The sequence below is a fragment of the Panthera onca genome, chromosome B4, assembly GCF_046562875.1.
Source record: "Panthera onca isolate mPanOnc1 chromosome B4, mPanOnc1 haplotype 2, whole genome shotgun sequence".
Lineage (NCBI taxonomy): Eukaryota > Metazoa > Chordata > Mammalia > Carnivora > Felidae > Panthera > Panthera onca.
Genome location: NC_138345.1, coordinates 131615289 through 131637682, shown reverse-complemented (window position 1 = coordinate 131637682; position 22394 = coordinate 131615289). Strand labels below are relative to the sequence as shown.

The 22394-nt window shown below is 43.5% G+C and overlaps 1 protein-coding gene across 2 annotated transcripts; it reads left to right on the top strand.

The window, feature by feature from the left end:
- The first annotated feature begins 1437 nt into the window (after positions 1 to 1437).
- On the top strand, positions 1438 to 22026 carry DDX17 (DEAD-box helicase 17). Of its 2 annotated transcripts, none has more exons than XM_060656338.3 (13): positions 1438 to 1729; positions 6105 to 6255; positions 7139 to 7238; positions 8058 to 8191; positions 8487 to 8552; positions 10030 to 10171; positions 10530 to 10690; positions 10777 to 10949; positions 11270 to 11380; positions 11504 to 11565; positions 13175 to 13234; positions 17361 to 17597; positions 18982 to 22026. In XM_060656338.3, exons 1-13 carry the CDS (start codon positions 1680 to 1682, stop codon positions 19485 to 19487), a joined length of 1953 nt encoding a protein of 650 aa, XP_060512321.1. In that variant the 5' UTR covers positions 1438 to 1679; the 3' UTR covers positions 19488 to 22026. The 2 variants fall into 2 exon arrangements, with proteins under 2 accessions (XP_060512321.1, XP_060512320.1); XM_060656337.3 differs by having other exon boundaries at positions 17361 to 17603.
- The last annotated feature ends 368 nt before the right edge of the window (positions 22027 to 22394 follow it).

The following is a 22394-nucleotide window of genomic DNA, read 5'->3' as shown; positions in this document are numbered from 1 at the left end:
AACTCCATGAGGGCAGGAACCCGTAAGTTCACTGCTCTGCCCCAGGGCCTAGCACAGTGCTTGGCCCATTAGGCGATCGACACTTGTCCAGTGATCCCCACTGCCCATTTGCGTCCATGGTCCCAGCCAGAGACACCTGAACGGCTCGTCACCAAAGCTCCTCTCCCTATGCTTTCATAGTAATTTGGGAAACATTCTCAACAGGGTAGGAGACAACACTCAGCCCCACAGCGAGGGACCTCAAATCTCCCATCTGTAGAAAGAAACAAAAGAGACGACAGATGAGCTGTTCGGAGGGCCCTAGCTGCTTGACGATTCTGCGACACCATCCGGCCTTGCTTGGGAGACTGAAGTTCAGTCTGGGAGAGAAGCAAGCAGGAGGCTGGACGCCAGCTCAGAAGGAATTGAGCGAGAGGAACGCCGTCCGGCCTGGTTAGACACACGTGCTTATGCCTTCACCTCTTCCGTGTCTACAGGCCACAGCTTTTGAGCCTTTTCGTCTCCGGAGAGCGCCAAGGGTCTCCCGAGGGCCTCCGGAGGCCGCGCCGAGATGAACGGCGGCCAAGGGACCCCGGCGTCTATCTCAACGGGGACCCCACCCACGTTTTGGTTCGCTGCTAGCCGACTGTGCTCAGCCGGGGCCAGCGGGAACGTTCGGCTCAGAGACAGCACTTCGGTGTGAACCGGGCGTCGTGGAGAGGACTTGAACCCAAATGAGACGTCGTCGACGGATCACCTCCCGGAAGAACGGACGAGGCGCATCCATCATGGCTGCCGGCGACGGCGCAGCCAGAGGCAACCGAAAGAAAATGGCGCCGAGGCGCGCGGCCCGTGACGGCAGGCCCAGGCCGGCGGGGCCAGGGAGCCGGCAGCGCTGTTTGGGAGCGCCGGCCAGGGACCCTGAAGACCCTCCTGGGCTTAAGGCGCCTGAAGGCCCTGACACCTGGCGACTGCAATATGGAGGACAGTTATTGTCTCCGCAAAGCAACTTGCACAAGGAGGACGGGAGACCGTCCCGCGTTCGGAGCACGGCAAAATCCTCTATTCTCCAAACAGAATGCGTTACGCACACTGCGCATCTCCGCAATAGTGGGCCGGCTAACGACGCAAAGAATGTTACGTCGCACCGGAGGCTCTTCCCCTCACCCCACCCCACGTTCTAGTTCAGGTGGCGCGAGAACTCTACGCCCGCTTCGTACTTTCTTTTTCTTCTACCGAATGCAGAATGGGCTTGTCTGCGCAACTGACGTAAAGTGCTTCCAAGAATACCCTTAGGACTCCGCGAAGCCCTCGGGCCATTCCAAGACGCTGTTTACGTATCGTCTCCGACGTACGTAGCGTTAAGCTGGAGCAGTCTCAGCGCCGGCCGCCATTTTGTGCAGTCGCTGGGAAGGAAGGAGACGCCTAGACCGCGGCGCTGCCGGGTTTGAGCGTAGCCAAACCTACCCACTGTTTTTATAACCCCGATTCTCTGTGTTTTGCTCCCGTCTCCGACGAGAGAGGCGGCGACGGTGGCGTCTGCGACGGGAGACAGCGCGTCGGAGCGAGAGAGCGCCGCGCCTGCCGCCGCCCCAACAGCGGAGGCGCCGCCGCCATCGGTCGTCACCAGACCGGAGCCGCAGGCCCTCCCGAGCCCGGCCATCCGTGCCCCGCTCCCAGATCTCTATCCGTTTGGGACCATGCGCGGAGGCGGCTTTGGGGACCGGGACCGGGACCGTGACCGTGGAGGGTAAGGGGGGAGGGGGAGAGGGAAGGCCTCGCGTGTGCGTGGGCCGGGGGGGGAGGGGGAAGGTTGCTTCCCGAGGAGACCGCAGCCTCCGGCCCAGCGGGAGACCTGGAGCGGACCGCGGGCCCGGGAGCGACGCTCCCGACTCCGGGAGGCGAGGCGACCGGGGACTTAATGGCGGTGTGGGGCGCGGGTCTTCGGGGGGGGGGGGCCTGCGCCCCGGGATCGCGGGTGAGCCGGCGGGGGGCGGCGGCCTGGCGACGCCCCGGCCCCTCCTCTGCGGACCGCCGTCGTGGCGGGGAGCGGCAGCGGCCGCCCCGGCGCCGCAGACCCGGCCCGGCCTCGCCTCGCCGCCCGGCATTTCGAGCCCGGCCAATTTGGTCAAGTCATTTGATCTCCAGGCCTCAGCGCTCATCTGTGAAACCACGGATGTTCTTGCTGAGAAGAGGAGGAGGTCTCCGAGTTCGGCCTGGGAAAATCTTGACGCCAAATGGCTTCCCTTATGTTGTCGGCCGCCAGAGATCACTGTTAATGGAGCTGGAAACCTGGTTGGAAACTAACTAGAGACCCTAAGGCTGACTTCTCGTTTTAAACGTATTTTTAAATCACCTTTAGTCGTATTTCAGGTAATTCGAAGGAAGCACATTGGACAGTAAAGCAGTGGAATTGCTAGCGATCTAAATGATCTTGTTTGAGGAGGGAGGGGTTTTTTTTTTTTTTTAATCGTTAGTTTAGGGGTCCTCCCCCCCCCACCCCGTGTTTCGGTCTCTTTTTCTCCGCTTGGTGTCGGGTATTAGCTTCGCGGCCTAACCAGAAAGTTTTTGGTGGGGTAATGCCACGGTTCCTGGGTTGAAAGTTAATAAAATTAGACCCGACGTCTTCGCAGATACTGAGATTCAACTTAAAATCCGTAAAAAGAAGAAGTTGCTTAAGAGCTCCATGTTGGTTTGTGCTGTTACTTTTATGTAATAAAAGTCTTAACCTCTGGATAAAAAGTCATGGAACGCCACTTATTAACATATATGTGACCTTGGGCAAGATCCTGGACCTTTGTGAGCCTGTTTTCTCAACTGAAGATGGGCATAATACTTGCCTTTACTTTGCATTGTTCTCTGGAATTAAGATACCATGTGAAATTGTCTCTTTGTAGTAGGGTGTTCTGTTACTTGATGTTTTCTTCAAACATTTTTGTTTTTTGTGGTTCAGATACACACATCCCAGACGTACGAGTCACAAGTACTTCAGTTATCATTTGAGTTGCAAAATAAAAGATTATTTATGCTTTGTTAGGAAGGAAAATGTTTGATCTTAGTGTTAAATTTGGAGGGCTAAAAGTGGAGTGTTTGCTTAGTGTTTCACAGTATAGCTAAATTTAGAAGTCAGTTTCTGTGCAACCATTTAGGAAAGGGAATTTGAGGTTAGCTAGTAAATTTGAAAATGACCAAGTAATTCCCCTCTTAAGCTTTATACTGTAGACATTAAAATGCAGAGAAACCTTGTACACCTTCCCCAGCATTTGTATACAAAAGCGTGTATACCATCATTGTTCATGTTAATAGTGGACACAGCTCCTGTGTATGTCTGGATAAAGTGTGGGTATTTATACAAGTAGAATACAACACAACAGTGAAAAGAAAAAAACTTAACATCAACATGGATGACTCACAAACATTAAGTAAAAAAAATCGTGGTAAAAGGATAATAGCTATAAAGACGTATATGACAAAACTATGAAGCAAAATTTGAGATGGTTGTTAGGGGGTTTGTGAACTTGAAGTGGGCACAGGGAGCTACCAAGGTACTGATAATGTCCTCTTTACTGTGGGTGTTTGGTTTAATACTTAATTTCATCGTATATATGCTGTAACAATAAAAATAAATTATTTTAAAAGAGGAAAAAGTGAATTACTGATCCCTACTTTATCCCATATTGACTATCAGATGACATTTTAGGCTTTAAAAATGGTTCATATCAACAAAATGACACTTTTTCATAATGTCTGTGTCTTAATTCTACCTTTACCATGAAATTTCATTTACGATTTAAATTGCTGTTTTTCTTAACTGAGTGTTAACAGAGCTGAAATGGATTATTAGTTTGAACAATGGATTATTTGAACATTTTATACATTGTAAATTTAAACTGGCATGATGTTGCTGAATCTTAAGAGCTGCATTTGTTGCAAAGTCAAACTTCATATGCAGTCAAGACCTTAATGAACAGTATGGTATGTCAGGGATTAGGATATGTGCTCAAAAATTCTGTGAAAGTAAAAGGCTATCTTACTTGGGTTAGCTTTATAAAGGTGCAGCATATTTTTGAAGAATCCCGTGTTTCAAAATATATTTGTAGTATAGAGTAGTATGTCTTGGAGAATGAAATAGTCAAGATGATACGGGGGAAAAACCTCTTCCCTTTGAATAAGCCTTTAAAGGAACCTGACTTTCCAAAGTTCTCTTGTAGATCATTAGTTTAAGGTCTGGACAGCATTGGAATGCAGCAGCATGGAAAGAGCACCTAGGAACTACATAAATTAGTAATAGTATAAACTAGGCTGACAGTCTCTCGAAAAATAGTATAAACTAGGCTGATAGTCTCTCAAAATTGGTCCTATAATTCTTTGCAAACCTGACAATCAAAATGCTTGACTTACCTACTTACTTAGAACTGTCGCTTCCTTTATAGGGAGGAAAGTTGACCCAGGTGGTCTTTGATCTGTTCGGTATTGACCTTTGGGCCTGAGGGCAAGTTGAAGAAGTCATTGATCTATGTCTTCAATATACGTATCTTTGTAACATGCTTCAGTTTTGATTCCTGATTTCTGTTAACAGTTCAATAGTATACATGGAATCTGTCAAGTTCTGCCTGTTGAGTGTAGGTACTCAGTGGTCCCAAGAAAATTTCCTGCGGTCAGTCTTTGTATTTAGAGAACTATCTAGTTGGGTAAGTTTTAGGAACACTTTGAATCCTAGGGAATTGAAGCCCTTTAAAATAATACAGCTACTGCCTGTCAGTTGTGATGTGGAACCATCTGCAAGATGATGTGAGTGGGTTAGAGTGGAAAGGGGAAGTTAAATTCAGTATAGTATTTTGGGAGGTAAAGAAATGGAATGGAAACATCATGTAAGTGTATACTACTTGTATTCAAAACAATGGCCCACACTTCAGTAGGTTGAAACACAGGAATGAAGATCATCTTTGTGGTCTAGGAAGAGTAGGACATTGCAAGTTGGCCTAGTGGTCATATTTGTATTCCAGTTGAACTTGTCTGTTACGAATGTTGGATAAAACAAAGATTGGCCTTAAATCTGTTTGAGTTTTTAAAACCCTAAGTAAGGGGTTCCTGTCTGGCTCAGTCAGTGGAGCATGTGATTCTTGATCTTGGGATTGTGAGTTCGAGCCCCATGTTGGGCATAGAGGTTACTAAATAAAAAAAGACAAAAAAGAAAAACTTAAATAAGACTCAGTAGTGTTTTCTTCGGCACATTTATAGTTAACAGTACTATTTCCCTGGGAACAAAGAGGAGAAGGTAAAGGTGGCAGTTAAGAGGAAGGAGAGGTCATAAATCATTTCTGGCTATTCATTAGCATTAACTAAAGGTGAAGAGTAGCCTCTTGGCCTTATAGGGGCCGTGGTAGTTTTCCTTAGCTTAGCAGACAACAGGAGTACTTACCACAGTTACGGGTAAGGAGTCCACGAAACTGTTGCAGGTATGGGGCGACTTGCTTCAAGTGGATCTTTCTACCTGTCCACCTGCTTGCCTTTAATTTAAACATAAACTAATGTCTTCCTTTGCCTACGTGTCTGATTGTTATACGAGAGTAGAGATTTCTGTTTTATTCAGTTTAGTATCTCCAGGAACCGCTTAAAACAGTACCTGGTGCAGTAACTTTGTTGAATGAATACAGTTACGCTAACTTGTATTGAATACTACGCCAGGTACTTTTTTTTTAATACTTCTCACACATTCGTTTCATCTTCATAGCGGTCTCTGAAATAGGTGGTGGTAGTAGTATTTCCACTTACATAAGAAACAGGTACAGAGAAGCTAAACTGTTCATAACAACATCTTAAGTAGTAGAATCAAAATTCAAGCCTTTTCAGTGATTCCCGAATCTGGTTGTAATCCCTAGGATACATATCTGTAAACATAAAAGAGTTTTTAATTTTTCACCCCTCATAACCATACCTGTAACAATATTAGTAAAGGAAGTTTTACGAACCCTTTTCCTCCATACCTTTGAGTAAGAAAAACATATTCTTGGAGGGGCCTGGTAGTATCCTAAGAGAAGAGTTTTTTGCTTGTTTTTTATGGCACCTAAGGTGCCACCCTCGTAAGTAAATACTCAGTAAAGTAAAAATTTTGGTGTTTCTAGATTTGGAGCAAGAGGTGGCGGTGGCCTTCCCCCGAAGAAATTTGGTAATCCTGGGGAGCGTTTACGTAAAAAGAAGTGGGACTTGAGTGAGCTCCCCAAGTTTGAGAAGAATTTTTATGTAGAGCATCCGGAAGTGGCAAGGCTGACTCCGGTAAGTTTTGGGGGTTTATTTCACCTTTTTTGTATACACGGTAACGAACTCAGTTGACATATTAGGCAGTCTTTACTCACACTGCTATTACTTGTTTTGTTCTAGTGTGGTACCTAGATTCTTCTTTGTTTGGTTTTCATTTATTGGTATACTTCCCAATTGGTCATGTAGGAGATTTTAACTGTATAGGAGGTTCATGTTTTTTCATCTATGAAGTTAAAATTAAAACATTGGCATAAATATAGGGGCACTTGGCTGTCTCAGTCAGTTAAGTTGTCTGACTGTTGATTTCACCTCAGGTCGTGATCTTAACCATTGGTGAGTTCAAGCCCCGTGTCAGGCTCTGTGCTGACAGCATGGAGCCTGCTTGGGATTCTCGCTCTCTGCCCCTCCCCCCACTTAGACTCTTGTGTGTGCTGTCTCCATAAACTTGAAAACATAAATTAAAAAAATAAAACATTGGTCTAAATATACTTCTGTTTGTCTTTTTTTAACCTCATTGTGATTGTTTTGGACTCTACTCATGAAATGGTTACTTGTTCAGAAGAAGGTGTAATGGAAAGAGCATTTGGTTCCGAGTTCCACCGTTTCTCCTTCCTACTTCTGACCTTGGGCACGTTACTTAATATTTTGAAGTGTCTCGTTTTCTCGTGGGGAAAATGGAACTCTTACCATTATCACTTCATGGACTCACAAAGTTGGGAGGATCCTTACAAATTGGGTGACGTTGAATGTATGTGAAAGAGCTGTTAGAAGTGTTAGATATATTTTCCAGTGTAATCGTGGAATGGATGATAATTGTTGAGCTTGATTGGCAAGTAAAGTTTTGCGTGTTTAGAATAACTTTGTTCATTTACTTGTTTTACTTTGTTTTCTTCCATAGTACGAGGTTGATGAACTACGCCGAAAGAAAGAAATTACAGTGAGAGGGGGGGATGTTTGTCCTAAACCTGTGTTTGCCTTCCATCACGCTAACTTCCCACGTAAGTGTTCTTTAATCCAGGATTTTACTTGTTAGTTTTTATTGAACCGTAAACATGGGTAACGGGTTATTCAAAGGTTTTCATTCGGGCTCAGGATTTTGTTGAAGAGGCAAATAGAAACCCTTCACAAAGGTGATGATAAATGTTTTGTTTTATAATTTCAAGGCTTGGAAGTAAATGCTGTATTAATTGAATAAGAGATTTTTTTTTATGCTTATCTGTTCATTTATTTATTTATTTTCATCTTCCCCTAGAACTTTTGTCTCCTTTCAGAAAGTAGAATGAAATTGCTTTCTAGCTGGATATGACTTGGCAGACAATACATGACTGACAGCCATGTGCCCACTCTATACCTTACGGCAGTGGTTTTTAAAGTATTAAAGGGGGGGGGGGGTGCCTGGGTGGCTCAGTCGGTTGAGCGGCTGACTTTGGCTCTGGCCATGATCATGCAGTTCATGGGTTCGAGCCCTCGTTGGGCTCTGTGCTGACAGCTCAGAGCCTGGAGCCTACTTCAGATTCTGTGTCCCTCTCTCTCTGCCCTTCCCCCACTCATGCTCGCTCGCTCTCTCTCAAAAATAAACATTAAAAAAATTTTTTTTAAGTATTGAGGGGAAGGGCAGATATATCTAGCAGCAGCATTCAGAGAGGTAGTCGTCATCGGGTCAGAGATTCAGTAACTAAAGAAAGAAACAGCACTTTCCTTGGAGGGATGTAAAGCCGGGTAAATCCTTCCTTTGATGAGTTGAACAGTTTTTTAGAATTCTCTTGGCCGTGTTCTTAGTTTTTTATCTAAAAGCGGTAATGGTTGTTCTCTTACAGAATATGTAATGGATGTGTTGATGGATCAGCACTTCACAGAACCAACTCCGATTCAGTGCCAGGGATTTCCGTTGGCTCTCAGTGGCCGAGATATGGTGGGCATTGCGCAGACTGGGTCTGGGAAGACATTGGCGGTACGTACCACCAGGAGGGGAAGGTTAATATTGTGGTGACTTATTTTGCTATTCTGATTATCCCATTAATTCTTAATTCTTAGAAAGTTCTGATTCAGATGGTATAGGTAGTATTTCAGCTTTCTTAGTTATGTGAGATATGTGCAAGTATTTTGTGTTCAAATTTACATTGCATGTGTGTTTAACAGTTGTGAGTTCTGTTTTCATTTTTGTGATTAGGCATTATCAGTTACTGTGATAATTTAAGGTAATGGCTTAGTTTTGGAATAAGACTGTCATTCTTTCCCCCCCCCAGTATTTGCTGCCTGCAATTGTTCATATTAACCACCAGCCATACTTGGAAAGGGGAGACGGCCCAATTGTAAGTGTGTTTACGATTATAAAATTAACTGTAATTTATTGATCACTGTGTTTCAGGCACTGTGCTTTGCATGTGTTTTCAGATTTCATTCTCAAGTCGATCCTCCATATCTGAAAGTGATACTTTCTTACTGATAAATTTTAACAGTGCAATTAAATGACTAGTCCAAATAGCTATTTTTTATTTATTTTGAGAGAGAGCATGCGCAAGTTGGGGAGGGGCAGAGAAAGGGGGGGGAGAGAGAGAGAGAATCCCAAGCCGACTCCTCACTATCAGTGGGGAGCCCGATGTCGGGCAGACTGCGAGATCCTGACCTGAACTGAAGTCCTGACATTCAACCAACTGAGCCACCCAGGCGCCCCTAGCCAAAACAGCTATTAAATGGCTGAACTTGAGTTTGAACCAATGTTACTTTTAACCATTATATATACTGCTTTCATATATAGGCATTTACTGTGTAGTAAATTCAAATACAGTTCTTAATTGCTCAATGGTGCTGTGAGGGATTAAAGGAAGTATGAAATGATGTCACTTCTCTGCATGTCAGTCAGATTTGGGGTGTGTATTCTTTGTGGTTAAGTAGTATTTCTGTAAGTGTTTATGGGGCAGGATGATTTTCTGGTTTGATTGTTTTCACTTAGTGCTATTTCCTGTAAGTTTTGTGTAGTGGTTTTCAAACATTTTGGATGTACATTCTTACTTTTTTTTTTAAAAATTGAGGGGTGCCTTACTGGCTCGGCGCAATCAGTAGAGCATGCAACTCTTGATGTCAGAATTGTGAGTTTGAGCCCCACGTTGGGTGTAGAGATTACTTAAATCTTTAAAAAATTGGGCTCGCATTTGATAATGTGTTTACAAACAGGTACGTCTCAAAATATTCGCAAAAAGAAGTAACACATTACTTTGCATTATATGATACATCATATATTCCATATGGCTAATAGAATCAGCTTTATTATTGTTAGCTAATACTTAACGGATCTGTACACAAAACGGGAGTCATTGATAACTATGTATACGATACCTATTTAAAAGAGTCCTAATTTTGTATTGTTTTGAGTGTTCTAGAAGTCATCATTGTTTTTGCCTCGTGTGTCTGGCTAAAAGTTTAAACTGGAATTCAGAAAAGTGTCTGCTTCTTTCTTGTTTATCTCTTTTTACTAATATTTAATCCGTGGTTAAAGCCACTTGTTCATTCTGTGAGTTGTTAAAACTAGGTGATAAAATCTGTAAATCCACTTAGATAGCAATAAACTGTAATGAATCCTGTATCAAAAGTAAACCATCATTCCATATGCTAAATATTGTCACAATTTTTTTGCCACACTCCGGTGCACAGTCTTAAACTCTCTGCCTTCTCTCCCCATCGTGTAATTTTTAAAGTATCAGATTAGGCAGTAGAAAGAATTAGATCACCTTTTTGTTCTTTTTCTTTTTTAACTTGGGAGAGGTGTATTAATGTGCATGTTTGTTTCAGTGTCTAGTTCTGGCTCCTACGAGAGAGCTTGCCCAGCAAGTACAGCAGGTGGCTGATGACTATGGCAAATGTTCTAGATTGAAGAGTACTTGCATTTATGGAGGTGCTCCTAAAGGTCCCCAGATTCGAGACTTGGAGAGAGGTAATCTTTTTTAAAATTAGCACGTAAGAGTTTTATCAATTTTTATGAATGAAATCGAAGAGGAAAATAGTGGGTCCTTGTGGGAAGAAATTCAGTATTCCAGCAGGTTAGAAATTCTCAGTTATGGTTGAAAGGCTATTAGGGGAAAGTTTAACATCATTAGAGACAAACTTTGTGGAGATTTGGTAATTATACGTCAAGTGTCTTTACATCATGCTCTTCCAAGTATGGTGCTAAATGTAGCTAGTGCTCTGTGGTATTGAGTGCAGCCACCGGAGCTGGTGCTTCTCAGTTTGGTGAGGCTCGGAGAGCGTATAAAGAATTCTTAGTTGACTAGATCTGCGGTTTTGTTTTATAGGTGTCGAGATCTGTATAGCTACTCCTGGACGCCTGATAGATTTCCTCGAGTCAGGAAAGACAAATCTTCGCCGATGTACTTACCTTGTACTGGATGAGGCTGACAGGATGCTTGATATGGGCTTTGAACCTCAGATCCGTAAAATTGTTGACCAAATCAGGGTGTGTAAAGCTGATGATCGACCATCTTTATGCCTAGTGCCTGTTGCCATCCTTAGCCTGAAAGAAAGCTTTTCTTTTCCTGGTAGCCTGATAGGCAGACACTGATGTGGAGCGCAACCTGGCCAAAAGAAGTAAGACAGCTTGCAGAGGATTTCCTTCGTGATTACACCCAGATCAACGTGGGCAATCTGGAGTTGAGTGCCAACCACAACATCCTCCAGATTGTGGATGTCTGCATGGAAAGTGAAAAAGACCACAAGTAAGAGAGATTTTACCGTTTGGGTGCTATTAAACCTTTCCTAATTATCCTCCAAAATTAAAGCATTTGAGAAACCTGACATTTTTTGAGGCCCCAAAACATCAAAAGCATTACTAGCTTTCTTTATATCATTCATCAGGGCACTGTCGTTAGAAGCAAGGATTCCGGATCCTTAGTTGTGATAGTTACCAGCTGTATAGAACATAATGTGAAAAAAAAAGTACCGTAGTTTTGGGGAGTTATGTTGTAGACCTCCCTTCTACATAGTGTACGGGGAGGCCTTCTCCGAATGACTGCATTTTTGCTCGTCTTGTTTTCAGGTTGATCCAACTCATGGAGGAAATAATGGCTGAAAAGGAAAATAAGACAATAATATTCGTAGAGACAAAGAGACGCTGTGATGACCTCACTCGAAGGATGCGCAGAGATGGGTGAGTGCAGCGCTGAGGTAATTAGCCTCAGGTTTTATATTTATAGTTCAGTAGGAATTTTTAAAGTTTAGATTTCCTCTTTTTTAAAGATTTTTGAAATATTGGTTACTTTTCCTCTGACAGTTGGCCAGCTATGTGTATCCATGGAGACAAGAGTCAACCAGAAAGAGATTGGGTGCTTAATGGTGAGTTCAAAACTAAATATTGTCCGTACTGTTTCCGAGATGGGCACGCTTTCTGTAAAGGACCAGGTAGTAAAGATTTTCTGCTTTGCAGACTCTATGGGGGTTTGTGTCATAGTCGTTCAGGTCTTATGTTACAGCAAAAAGATGGTCAAGAACCATATGAAAAAAATGGTCTGGCTGTGTTGCAGTAAAAGTAAAAATAGATATTGCCAGATTTGATCCATAGGCCAGCGTTTGCCAAACTCTGCCCTTGTTTATTGAGTATTAGGGGCATTTTTGGCATATCTCTACTGTCCTTTAAAGTCAATAATGCGGGCTGTTTACACTTTTTCATAACTTACACCACATTTTCTTTCATAAGGTCTTTTTTTTTTTTTTTTTTTTTAAGCTTATTTTGAGAGAGTGAGAACGCCAGCAGGGGAGAGGGAAAGAGAGGGGGAGAGAGTGTGGGGCTCTAACTCACTGTGAGATCATGACCTGAGGCAAAACCAAGAGTTGGACACTTAACTGACTGAGCCACCCAGGTGCCCCTAAGGTCTTATCTTTAAAATATATACGGGGGCGCCTGGGTGGCTCGGTCGGTTAAGCGTCCGACTTCAGCTCAGGTCATGATCTCACTGTCCGTAAGTTCGAGCCCCACGTCCGGCTCTGTGCTGACTGCTCAGAGCCTGGAGCCTGTTTCCGATTCTGTGTCTCCCTCTCTCTCTGCCCCTCCCCCACTCATGCTCTGTCTCTTTCTGTCTCAAAAATAAATAAACGTTAAAAAAAAAATTTAAAATACATACGTTCACCAGCCTGTAAAGCTCCCCAAACCTTGTACTTCTGGAATTTTCATGGAGGCTTCATAACATAGGCTTAATTGATTATTAACTCGATCTCTATCCTCTCCTCTGAGGATGAGGGGTAGGGCTGAAAGTTCCAAGCTCTTACAATCATGGCTTGGTCTTCCTGGTGACCAGCCCCCATCCTGAAGCTTTCCAGGATTCCACCAAGCATTGCCTCAGCACAAAAGATACTTCCGTCACCCAGGATCTTCCGAGAGACTTGGGGTCTGTGTGTCAGGACCTAAGGTCAAAGACTAAGAATAAAAGACTCTCCTAGCATTTCTGTTTACAAGCGTTTTAGGAGCTGAGTGCCAGGAGTTGGGGGCAGAGACGAATACACGTATTTTCTGTTATTTCACAGAGGAAAGTAGGGTTCCTCCTTTCATTTCACATCTTTTAAAGTTGCTTCCTTCTCCTGCCCCTTAACTTTTGGTTTTATTTCATGTGAAAGGTAACTTCAGTGTCATAATTTAAGGGCAAAAAATTGTAGCTCATTTAAATTTTGTTACAAATTGCTACATAGTTTTAACAGTCCTTTTCAGTAGAGGTAGCTTTTGGTCTGTTGCCTCTCTGCTAAAAGTGAGTAGAGTGAAGATTTTCAAAGAATCACTGTTTTCCTTTGAATTTAAAAGAGCTTGGCATGTTCTTGACACCATCACTTGAAATTTAACGTGGTAGAGTGAAAAGGCCAGATAGCTAGGAATGTCTGTGTGGTCATTTTTAAAGATAATCATTTGGCCTTGATTGTATAACTTGGCTTTCGTGGTACTATTCTTGTTTTGCAGAGTTCCGTTCAGGAAAGGCTCCCATCCTCATTGCCACAGATGTAGCCTCCCGTGGGCTAGGTTTGTATAGATAGGCGTCTCTGTCAATGGTATATGTATCTTTTGGTTTAAAGATTTCTTTGTCACTTCAAATTAGAGTCGTGTATACATGTGTTTAGATAAATATCTAAAAGAGAAGAACACAAAGTGTGATAATTTCCCTTCCCCCCACAACTTTTTTTTAACCTTGGTGTTTTTTGTTTTTTGTTTTCTTTTATTTTCAAAGTCTCTTCCTGCTGCTGACAAACAGGCTTTGGTCTGCAGCAAGGCCTAGGCATGACTATTCAAATGGTTAGAGGGGACAGGAGACATTCAGTTGAACAGCTCAGCTTTTTCCTGGTTTTATTCTGTTTTCTGGCTGGATAGGATGAGTCTGATTGAACCTAACTTATTAGAAGCTAGTTTCGGCAGATACTCCTTTCTCTCTCTCTCTCTCTCTCTCTCTGTCTCTCTCCCTCCTTCTCCCTCTCCCTCCCTCCCTCCCTCCCTCCCTCATCCTCCCCCGCCCCTCTCCCTCTCTCCCTCTCTCCCTCCCTCTCTCCCCCCCCTTCTGTATATGCATATACATATATATATATATATATATATATATATATATATACATATACACGTATGTATATATACATTTATATGTATGTGGAGTTCCGATTCCATGAATGCTAACATAATCTTGGTATTTAATGAGTCCATAAATATGTTATCATTCAGTAATTAAATCTGCATTGCCCAATTTTATTCACTGAAGTAAGATAATTGTGTACGCTCAGTTGTCCCCTCCTCCCACCTATGCTCCTATCATCAATGTGCTGTCTTCCAGTTTAAGAACTTAACTTGAAGCTTATGTTCTTTTGGAGGTTTCCACCCATTATGATTTAAATTTATAGAACTATTTTGTGGTACTTGATCCCATTATTTTCTGAGGTACACAGGTACATCTCGAAATTTTTATATTAAAAAAGATGACATTATGTCTGTCACAAAGATCTTTTTAAATTACTGACAGGTGTTTAATTTCTTGCCCAGTAAGGTGAGAAGTACCATATTCCCTTGTAATGCGTAGCGTAAAGAGAAAGCGTTCAACCGGAATACAAGAGAATGAAGGCTTTTTATACATTGCATTCATCATTCCCTCCTTCAGGGGTGGTGGCCTGCAGCCATGACTGAAAATTGTCTCTGCCCTCAGAGGTCATGTCTGGATCTGTGCGGTTAGAACTTGGGCCTGTTGGGAGAAGAGGCTGAGGCCTGAAAGCAGTTTACACAAAAGCTTTCAGTGATGGTGGTTTTTAAACAGGCTTGCTATGTGCTGGTAGCTTCTTTGTGCATCTTGCCTAGACAATTAAAAATACTTCCTCCCTTTCCCCTTGCATTTCTAAACCAAATCAATTGGCTACCATTAGAATAACTTAGACTCTTCATCCCACCCCCACTCATCCAAGTGAGGGGAGAGGGAAGGTACCTGAGTCTGTTTCTTGTTACTCAGCATCAGTGCTTGTTTTGGGCCCCTTTGTTTGCTGCCTTGTAAAAATCAAAAGGAGGGGGAAAACCCACCAAAATGGCAGAATGCTGACCAAGGTCCTACAAGATCCTGGAAAGTGAAGGCTTCTACCTCATAGACAGGGGTGCAATTTTCAGCTGAGTCACCAGGCCTTTTTTCACTTCCTGTCCAGCGATGGCCTCTTAAATGTTCCCTTCAGGTAAGTTCTTCAATTCCCATAGTTTTATGATAGTCATCCTCAGGAAACCACTATTCCCTTTGCGCTGGGATATTTTTAATTTTTCTTTTTCTTTTTTTTTCGTTTAAACTACACACTGTTAAACTAAAAGTATTGAATTGATTTTGTTTTGTTTTTTAACAGAAGCTTTGATATCAGCTGCAGATCACTCAGTACATGGCCGAGGCAAATCTACATTGGCCCGGAGCAGCTCTAGATGAGCCTGTTGGCTAGTCTCAGTCCCTCCCAGTTAGTGATTGGGAGGGGTTTGTCAGACAAAAAGTTGTTATCCCGGGCAGCTGGCCAAAACGTTAACTTTTCAGTGTCTTACCCTGCTACAGCATCTCCTCTAAAGGCAGCAAGATCATATTGTGGCAGTGCGCAGATAAGATCAGGGCAGGCCCGACTGGAGAAAACCAAATCCTGCGCTTGCTCTTTGGTGCCCTCAGCCAGCTCTGTGTGCACACACACAGGACCCCTTTCTAGGGTGAAGAACTTGCGACATGTCCGTCCCCTATCGAACCCCTCCAGAAATACTCCCGACTAAAAGTTTCTGAACGGTTGACTCCAGTGCCCAGTGCTTTCTGCTAGGAAAGCACACGTCTGTGCCTCCAGTGCAGTAGTTCAGCTTGCTCTGCTGCCCACGGTCCTACACCGTGGGACTGACTCTGAGGAGCGTTACCATAGGTCTGAAGATGTGGTCCTGGAGCGTAACTTCCCAGCCCTTCAGCCCACATCCATCCTGGCCCTGGCAATTTTTATTTTTCCTTTGTTGCATCAACGACCCTAGCCGGAGACTCACGCTGCCCCCTGTGATAACTGCCTTCTCGTCTTTCTGGTGTGATTTCAGGACTTTAGGGGTCAGTAAAGACTGAGGAGCCTTTATCGTAATAAGAAACAGACGTAATGCCCCTTTCTTCACAGGCCCTTTAACAACAGCTGAATTTTTTTTTTTTTTTTTTTTTTAATCATCCCCCCTTTCCCCTGAAATTGATCCAGTCTGGGCAATAGATGCAGTCTGACCCTTTGGATGTAACTTACATTTTTTAATTAATTATTTTTTTCTACAATCACCCCAATTATCCTTGGGGGAGGCGTTGGAGGACCTGAAATTTTTACCCGAACCCAGGTTCTCCGGCGCTTGGCAACCAAATGGGGCTACAGAGAAGCATCTAAGCCAGTTCACAGAGCGAGCGTGTGTGGGGACTTCTCACTGCCACGGACCCTTGATGCATGCTCCCCGCGCTCCAGTGGTCCCGTGTCAGAAGGCGGAGTTTTCGAAAGGAGGCCGCCAAAAATAAAAGGCAAAGAGACGGGATCGGCTGCAGCGGTTTCCCAAAGGAGGAGGGAGTGTGCATCGGTCTGGTAACAAACAGAGAATGTTTTTTAATTATTTATATCACAAAAATCTGTGTTTTATCTAGGATATTTTCTGAATATTCTTTGTAAAATGCAGATTTTTTTCCACAAAACATTAGGATTCTTTGTTATGTTAGACTTGTTTGTTTAAGTAGGTAAAAATCTACATTTAGCTGAAAGCATTACACTAACATTTACATACTTGAAGCATTAGGAGGTTATTCAACCCAATTCCCAGCAGTGGATAGAACATTAAACTTGTGTCTCAAGGTTTCATGGTTTTTCCCACCCTCTTTGGCTATTTTAATTTCCCAGGTTATGTAGACAATCTTTGACAATTGAAGCAAGTACTGAGTTGAAATAACCTTGAGTTGAGCAAAAAAACCTCATTTGGCAGAGCTGGGCTTGGTAGTACAGTGAAATTTTAGTGTAATGTGCTCTTGTGGTAATTGAATGGGGAAAGATAATTCGGATATTTCTGCAAAGGAAAATAGGTGTGTACTGTACTTTGGCTCTGATCAGTTTTTTAAATAACGAGAGCAAAAAATGTTTTAATCTATTCTGATTGAGTCTCCTTGAAAATGCAGTAAAGTATATATGAAGTTTCTTTTTTCATTTTGCTCTGTGACTGGTTTAAAGGTAAGTTTGTTATACTACTGGTAGATTTTGCCAGGCTTCTCCCAACAGAGTAGAAGTAATTTGATCTTGTAGCTTATCGGTGGTACCACTTTTTTTCTGCATTTCCGGTTTTGAAAAGGAGCTGGAATTCGATACAACTCCTGCCAGTACGTTGGTTAAAATAAAGAGGCAAGAGTTCGGGTGGTCGAACGGGATTCCATTAGGATTTCATAGCTGATAAAGATGCCGCTTCCTGTGCATGTCCCAAGAATCAGTAATCCTCTTTTACTCTGTTGGGATGAGTCTTTTTTTGTTCCTGTTCAGAATGGTTACTAACTTGATCTTCTTTCCTCTTGCTGTCATCTGCATTCGTGCTTCCCACCTGTTGTTGGCATGTCCTTTACCTTCTCTTTCCCTGCCACATCAACCTACACACCGATTCGTCGTTGGCCTCGAAGATGTGGAAGATGTCAAGTTTGTGATCAACTATGACTATCCAAACAGCTCTGAGGATTACGTGCACCGTATTGGCCGAACGGCCCGTAGCACCAACAAGGGCACTGCCTACACCTTCTTCACCCCAGGGAACCTAAAGCAGGCCAGAGAGCTGATCAAAGTGCTGGAAGAGGCTAATCAGGCTATCAATCCAAAACTGATGCAGCTGGTGGACCACAGAGGAGGCGGCGGAGGAGGGGGTAAGGGTAAGTCCTGGAGTTTTCCAGGTACTGCCAAGGTATCTTTTTGGGCTCATTGGGCCTTTTTTTGGTTTGCTTAAGTCCTGCGAAGACTTTTAAGTGTTACTGAATAACAGAGGATAGTGATTAATAGGTTTTCATAATTGTTCCTAAGTAAGACCACGTGATTGGGGCGGGGGGTCGGGGGGCTGTCCTGTTTGGCCTCCTAGCAGCATGGTATTTCCATAGACAGTAATCTAAAACTGACTTTTGTGTTGTGAAGTATATGGTGCATGTTCAAAATTAAGATGAATTACGGTTATTTTTAATACCTTCAAAAACTTTAGTGTATTAGGCTTTCAGTTTCTCATGTGAAGAGAGCAGTAATTTTATATCGTTTTGTGGCAGTAGAAACAGGTATAGCTAACGAATATAAAAATTGGATAGTTCTGGGACACCTGCGTGACTCAGTTGGTTAAGCATCCCAGCTCTTGATCTCAGCTCAGGTCTTGATCTCAGGGGCATGAGGTCGAGCTCCGCCTTGGGCTCCTCACTAGGCATGAAGCCTACTTAAAAAAAAAATTGGATAGTTGCAAAATAGGCTAGGGTCATAGCTTCTGAACTACTATTTTGGTATTCTTTTGTCCCAAACTTACTGCATGCTAAAGCTCTGTGTCTGAATTACCTGAACGGTTTTTAAAATACAAGGTTTTTGGTTTATTTGTAAGTGGGTTTGGAATTGAGCCTAGGAACTTCAAGTTTGTGAGGTAACTTTGACGCGGCTAGGCCCACGGAGCAACGTCCGAGAGCTGGTGTGCGCTAGTAGACGGTCCTCGTAGGGTCATAGCAACTTGGCTGCTTACCTTTTTGCATTTAATGTTTATGTATTTTTGAAGGAGAGACAGAGCGTGAGCAGGGGTGGGGCAGAGAGAGGGAGAAACAGAATCTGAAGCACGCTCCAGGCGCTGAGCTGTCAGCACAGAGCCCAGTGCAGGACTTAAACTCACGAGCTGTGAGATCATGACCTGAGCCCAAGTCAGACGCTTAACTGACTGAGCCATCCAGGCGTCCCACTGTCTTTTTATTTTTAATCTATGGTAAGTCACCTCAACTTCTTTACCATTGTTGCTACATTTGTAAGATTGTTTCTTAATAATCCTCAAAGAAAAGGATTTACAATGGTGAGAAGCTGAATGTCTTTTCGTGTTTACCATTCTTTTGAATATGTCCTATTAAAGAATCAAATGGTGGGTATCTTTTAAAGTAACGGATTTGGAGGCTGGCCTGGGTAAAAATCAGATCAAGAAGGAACGTTGACTGCTTTTGTACCCGGTAGAAGTTTTTACACGTGGTCGTGTTTGGACTGTATTTCTGGCATTAAAAACTCCTCGTGTCCTCCCATCAGGAGGTCGTTCTCGATACCGGACCACTTCTTCTGCCAACAATCCCAATCTGATGTATCAGGACGAGTGTGACCGGAGGCTTCGAGGAGTCAAGGATGGTGGCCGGAGAGACTCTGCGAGCTATCGGGATCGTAGTGAAACCGATAGAGCCGGTTATGCTAACGGCAGTGGCTATGGAAGTCCAAATTCTGCCTTTGGAGCGCAAGCAGGCCAATACACCTATGGTCAAGGCACCTATGGGGCAGCTGCTTATGGCACCAGTGGCTATACAGCCCAGGAATATGGCGCTGGCACTTACGGGGCTGGTAGCACCACCTCGACTGGGAGAAGTTCACAGAGCTCTAGCCAGCAGTTTAGTGGGATAGGCCGGTCTGGGCAGCAGCCACAGCCACTGATGTCACAACAGTTCGCACAGCCTCCGGGAGCTACCAATATGATAGGTTACATGGGGCAGACGGCCTATCAATACCCCCCTCCCCCTCCTCCCCCTCCCCCTTCACGTAAATGAAACCACTTGAGTGGTAGTGACTTGCGCAGACTTAACTGCATTTAAAGGAACGCTGTCTTTCCCTTTTATTTCTCTTCCCCTTTTCTTTCTTTTTTTTATTTTCCCCCCAACCATTGTGATTTGTCTTTCATGCAGATTAGTTAGAATTCACTGCCAGGTTTCTTCTGTCCGCCAAAATGATCCAGTCTGAAATAACAGATTTTGTAAAAACGTATATATAGCCGACTGGAAGAGATTCTTTTTTTTTTTTTCCCCAACTTCTTGCATGTTGAGGATACTTGAGCTATTTTTCATCTTAAAAGAAAAAGTAAGGTATTAGGCCCTTTTGTGGGAGCCCATTTTTGTTGTCCTGAGTTGGGGGTGGGGGGGGAGGGTAGAGGGTTGAATTCTGCAGAAGAAGGTGGCATCTGTGCTTTAGATTGCTCTCATTACTGGGTTAGAAAACCAAGAGGGAATTCCCTGCACATTCTGTAATACTTTTTAATGTTCCTTGGGCCTGATGAGTATTTAAGACAATGCATTGGCCGTTGTCATTTTGGCTGATTGCTCGTTAAGCGCATTTGACAGTTAAAAAAATTCCTAATTGGTTTTGTCTCCCTTATATCTGCCTTGCCCCTTCCCAATTACTGAAAAATAACCATTTTAGTCAGGTTAGACATTGAATTGCTGAGTCTGAGTTTCTTAAGTGTGTCTTTTAAAAACCCCAAGTGTTTATTGAAATGGTGAAACGTAGCATCTCGGCGTCTGGGTGGAAGCTGCCTAGTTTTCTTCCCCACATAACCAGGGACCATCTGTGAAATTCATTTTCCAACTAGATAGTTGCTCGGGGCAGAATGAACGTAAATGCTCACTGAAAATTTATTAACCAGTTAAATAATTTAACCAGTTACATATGCGTTCACCTGCAGTGTAAAAACCACTTTTAATTATAAACAATATACTCAGTGGCAAAGTTTCTTTTTAAACTCCGTGTCTATAAAGCTAGAATAAAAGCAACTCTTGCCAGCTACTCTGCCCTTTCGGCCAAATTCTCTTGAATAAAGAACCTTCGGGGTCTGTTAAGAAAGAACTCTTAATTCTCTTCATACTCTTCTCTGCAGTGCTTTGTTGTAACAGCTTTGGGATGCACATTTTCTTCAGCATCCTTTTGCACTCAGCTTTTTACAGGTAGGTAGTGCTTAAGAGAAGTTACAGAGGACTAAAGCCTAAGTCCTTTCACTTTTCCTCCTTCCGAAGGTAGGTGAGTTTGTCCCCTTTAGAATGATACTGTTTAACTGAGACTCCCTGTAGCACACGGGCCTAGAAAGAATTCTCTGCTCTTGTGGTCACCGTAACAGGACAGGGAAACCAGACAGCACCAGAAACCTCTTCCATATCCAGTGTTGGACTATTAATTTTTTTATGCTATTGGTATCGTTCATGAACAATGTAGTTAAAGGGGGAAGGCTCCACCGCGTCCTTTGGCTAAGGCCTGAGGGTGCTTGCTGGTTTGTAATATCTAAATACTTGAGGTTCTTTTGTTTTTTTCTTTTCTTTTTAAAATTCTTCAGGGAGAGAGAAGGGATGGTTTCTGAGGGGTTCTGAAAAGTATGGTTGAATGTGCAACATACAGGTAGGTTGTCAGCATAAGCTGAAATCTGTGCATGTGAGAACTTTGACATGTCGTCTCCCCCCAGTCCCCCCACACTTTCTTCTTCCTTTACTTCTCTTTTTTCCCCCCTTATAGAAGTTGAGGCCGAGGGAGGATGGTAGGCACAGGAAAACTTGGGCAGAACCGCTCTGTGCTTTCAAACCAAAGTGCCCCCCGCCACAGAAAAATTGTGTCTGAGCACTGACCAGTCCATCGTAGACATTTCTTTCTACATCAGACTCGTGACTATTTTTAAGCAGAGGTGCCACTGTAAGGGGTGCCGTTTGCTCTCTCGCAGGTCTTAAAGCCTCCCTTGGTGGTGAAGGCCTCTGGGCCCGCAGACGGCATTCGGTCTGCCACTCGCTTCCCTTTTTCCACCAGGGATATTGTGGTCGTAGAGTCAAAAGAACGGCATAGCCCGAATCTCAAAAGCTATCGTGGCCTGAGCGCAGCTGAAATCGGGCAGAGTTTTTCCTAAACGGCTTTAGAGTAACTCTTCTGCCTCTACGTCTGTCCCTCATGATTCAGGCTCTGCCTTTGCTTCAGGACATGAGCAGAAGAGTCCTCGTGTGAGGCTAGTTACTGCAGTCACGGTTGAAACTCATTTAGGGAAAGGATTTCAAAATTAAGCTCTGGGGCTGCTTCTCCCCAGTTCCTCCCTAACCATTCGTTGTGTGGACTTCTCTCATCTAAAAGGTTGGTGGCTTTTGCTTGGGATCAGTGCTCTATTCATGTTCTTGCTGGTCTCTGAACACATTCCTGTCGCATTAAGACTTGAAAGATGTGTAGATGTGTGATGTTCAGGCACAGGATTCTAAGAGCTACGTTACTGTTCTTAGTTTGTCAATTGTCCTTTTGATACCATCTTGTTTTCTTTTGTAGGTATAAATAAAACACTGTTGACAATAAGGTGTGAGCTTTTTATTGCACAGGACAGTGGTAGTCGCCTTACAGTTTTTATTCGCTTCCGGACCAAGTTTGGGGCGTGTTGGGTTGAGTAGTAACCTTAGCACCTAAAAACGTGGAAGGGAGGTGGGGTTGATGGCTCTTACTGGGAAGATTTGAATCCCAGAGCAACGAGGCAGAATACCTAGTAGGGTGAGGCTTCAGCATCGGTTTCCTCACTGATAAAATGGTCCTCGCAGTAGCAGTACCCACCTGGGTTATTGCTTGGATTTAAGTACTCCGTGTGGAGCTGCCGTAGCCGTGGCAAGACGCAAGGCCATTTTAGAGCCGAGGCACACAACTACTGAAGTCTGGCCGAAGCTCATCTATTT

Coding starts and splice junctions, on each gene's coding strand:
- DDX17 (XM_060656337.3), top strand. CDS start 1,680: ATGCGCGGAGGCGGCTTTGGGGACCGGGACCGGGACCGTGACCGTGGA. Junction 6,256..7,138: donor AAGTGGCAAGGCTGACTCCG/GTAAGTTTTGGG, acceptor TTTCTTCCATAG/TACGAGGTTGATGAACTACG. Junction 10,172..10,529: donor GATTCGAGACTTGGAGAGAG/GTAATCTTTTTT, acceptor TTTGTTTTATAG/GTGTCGAGATCTGTATAGCT.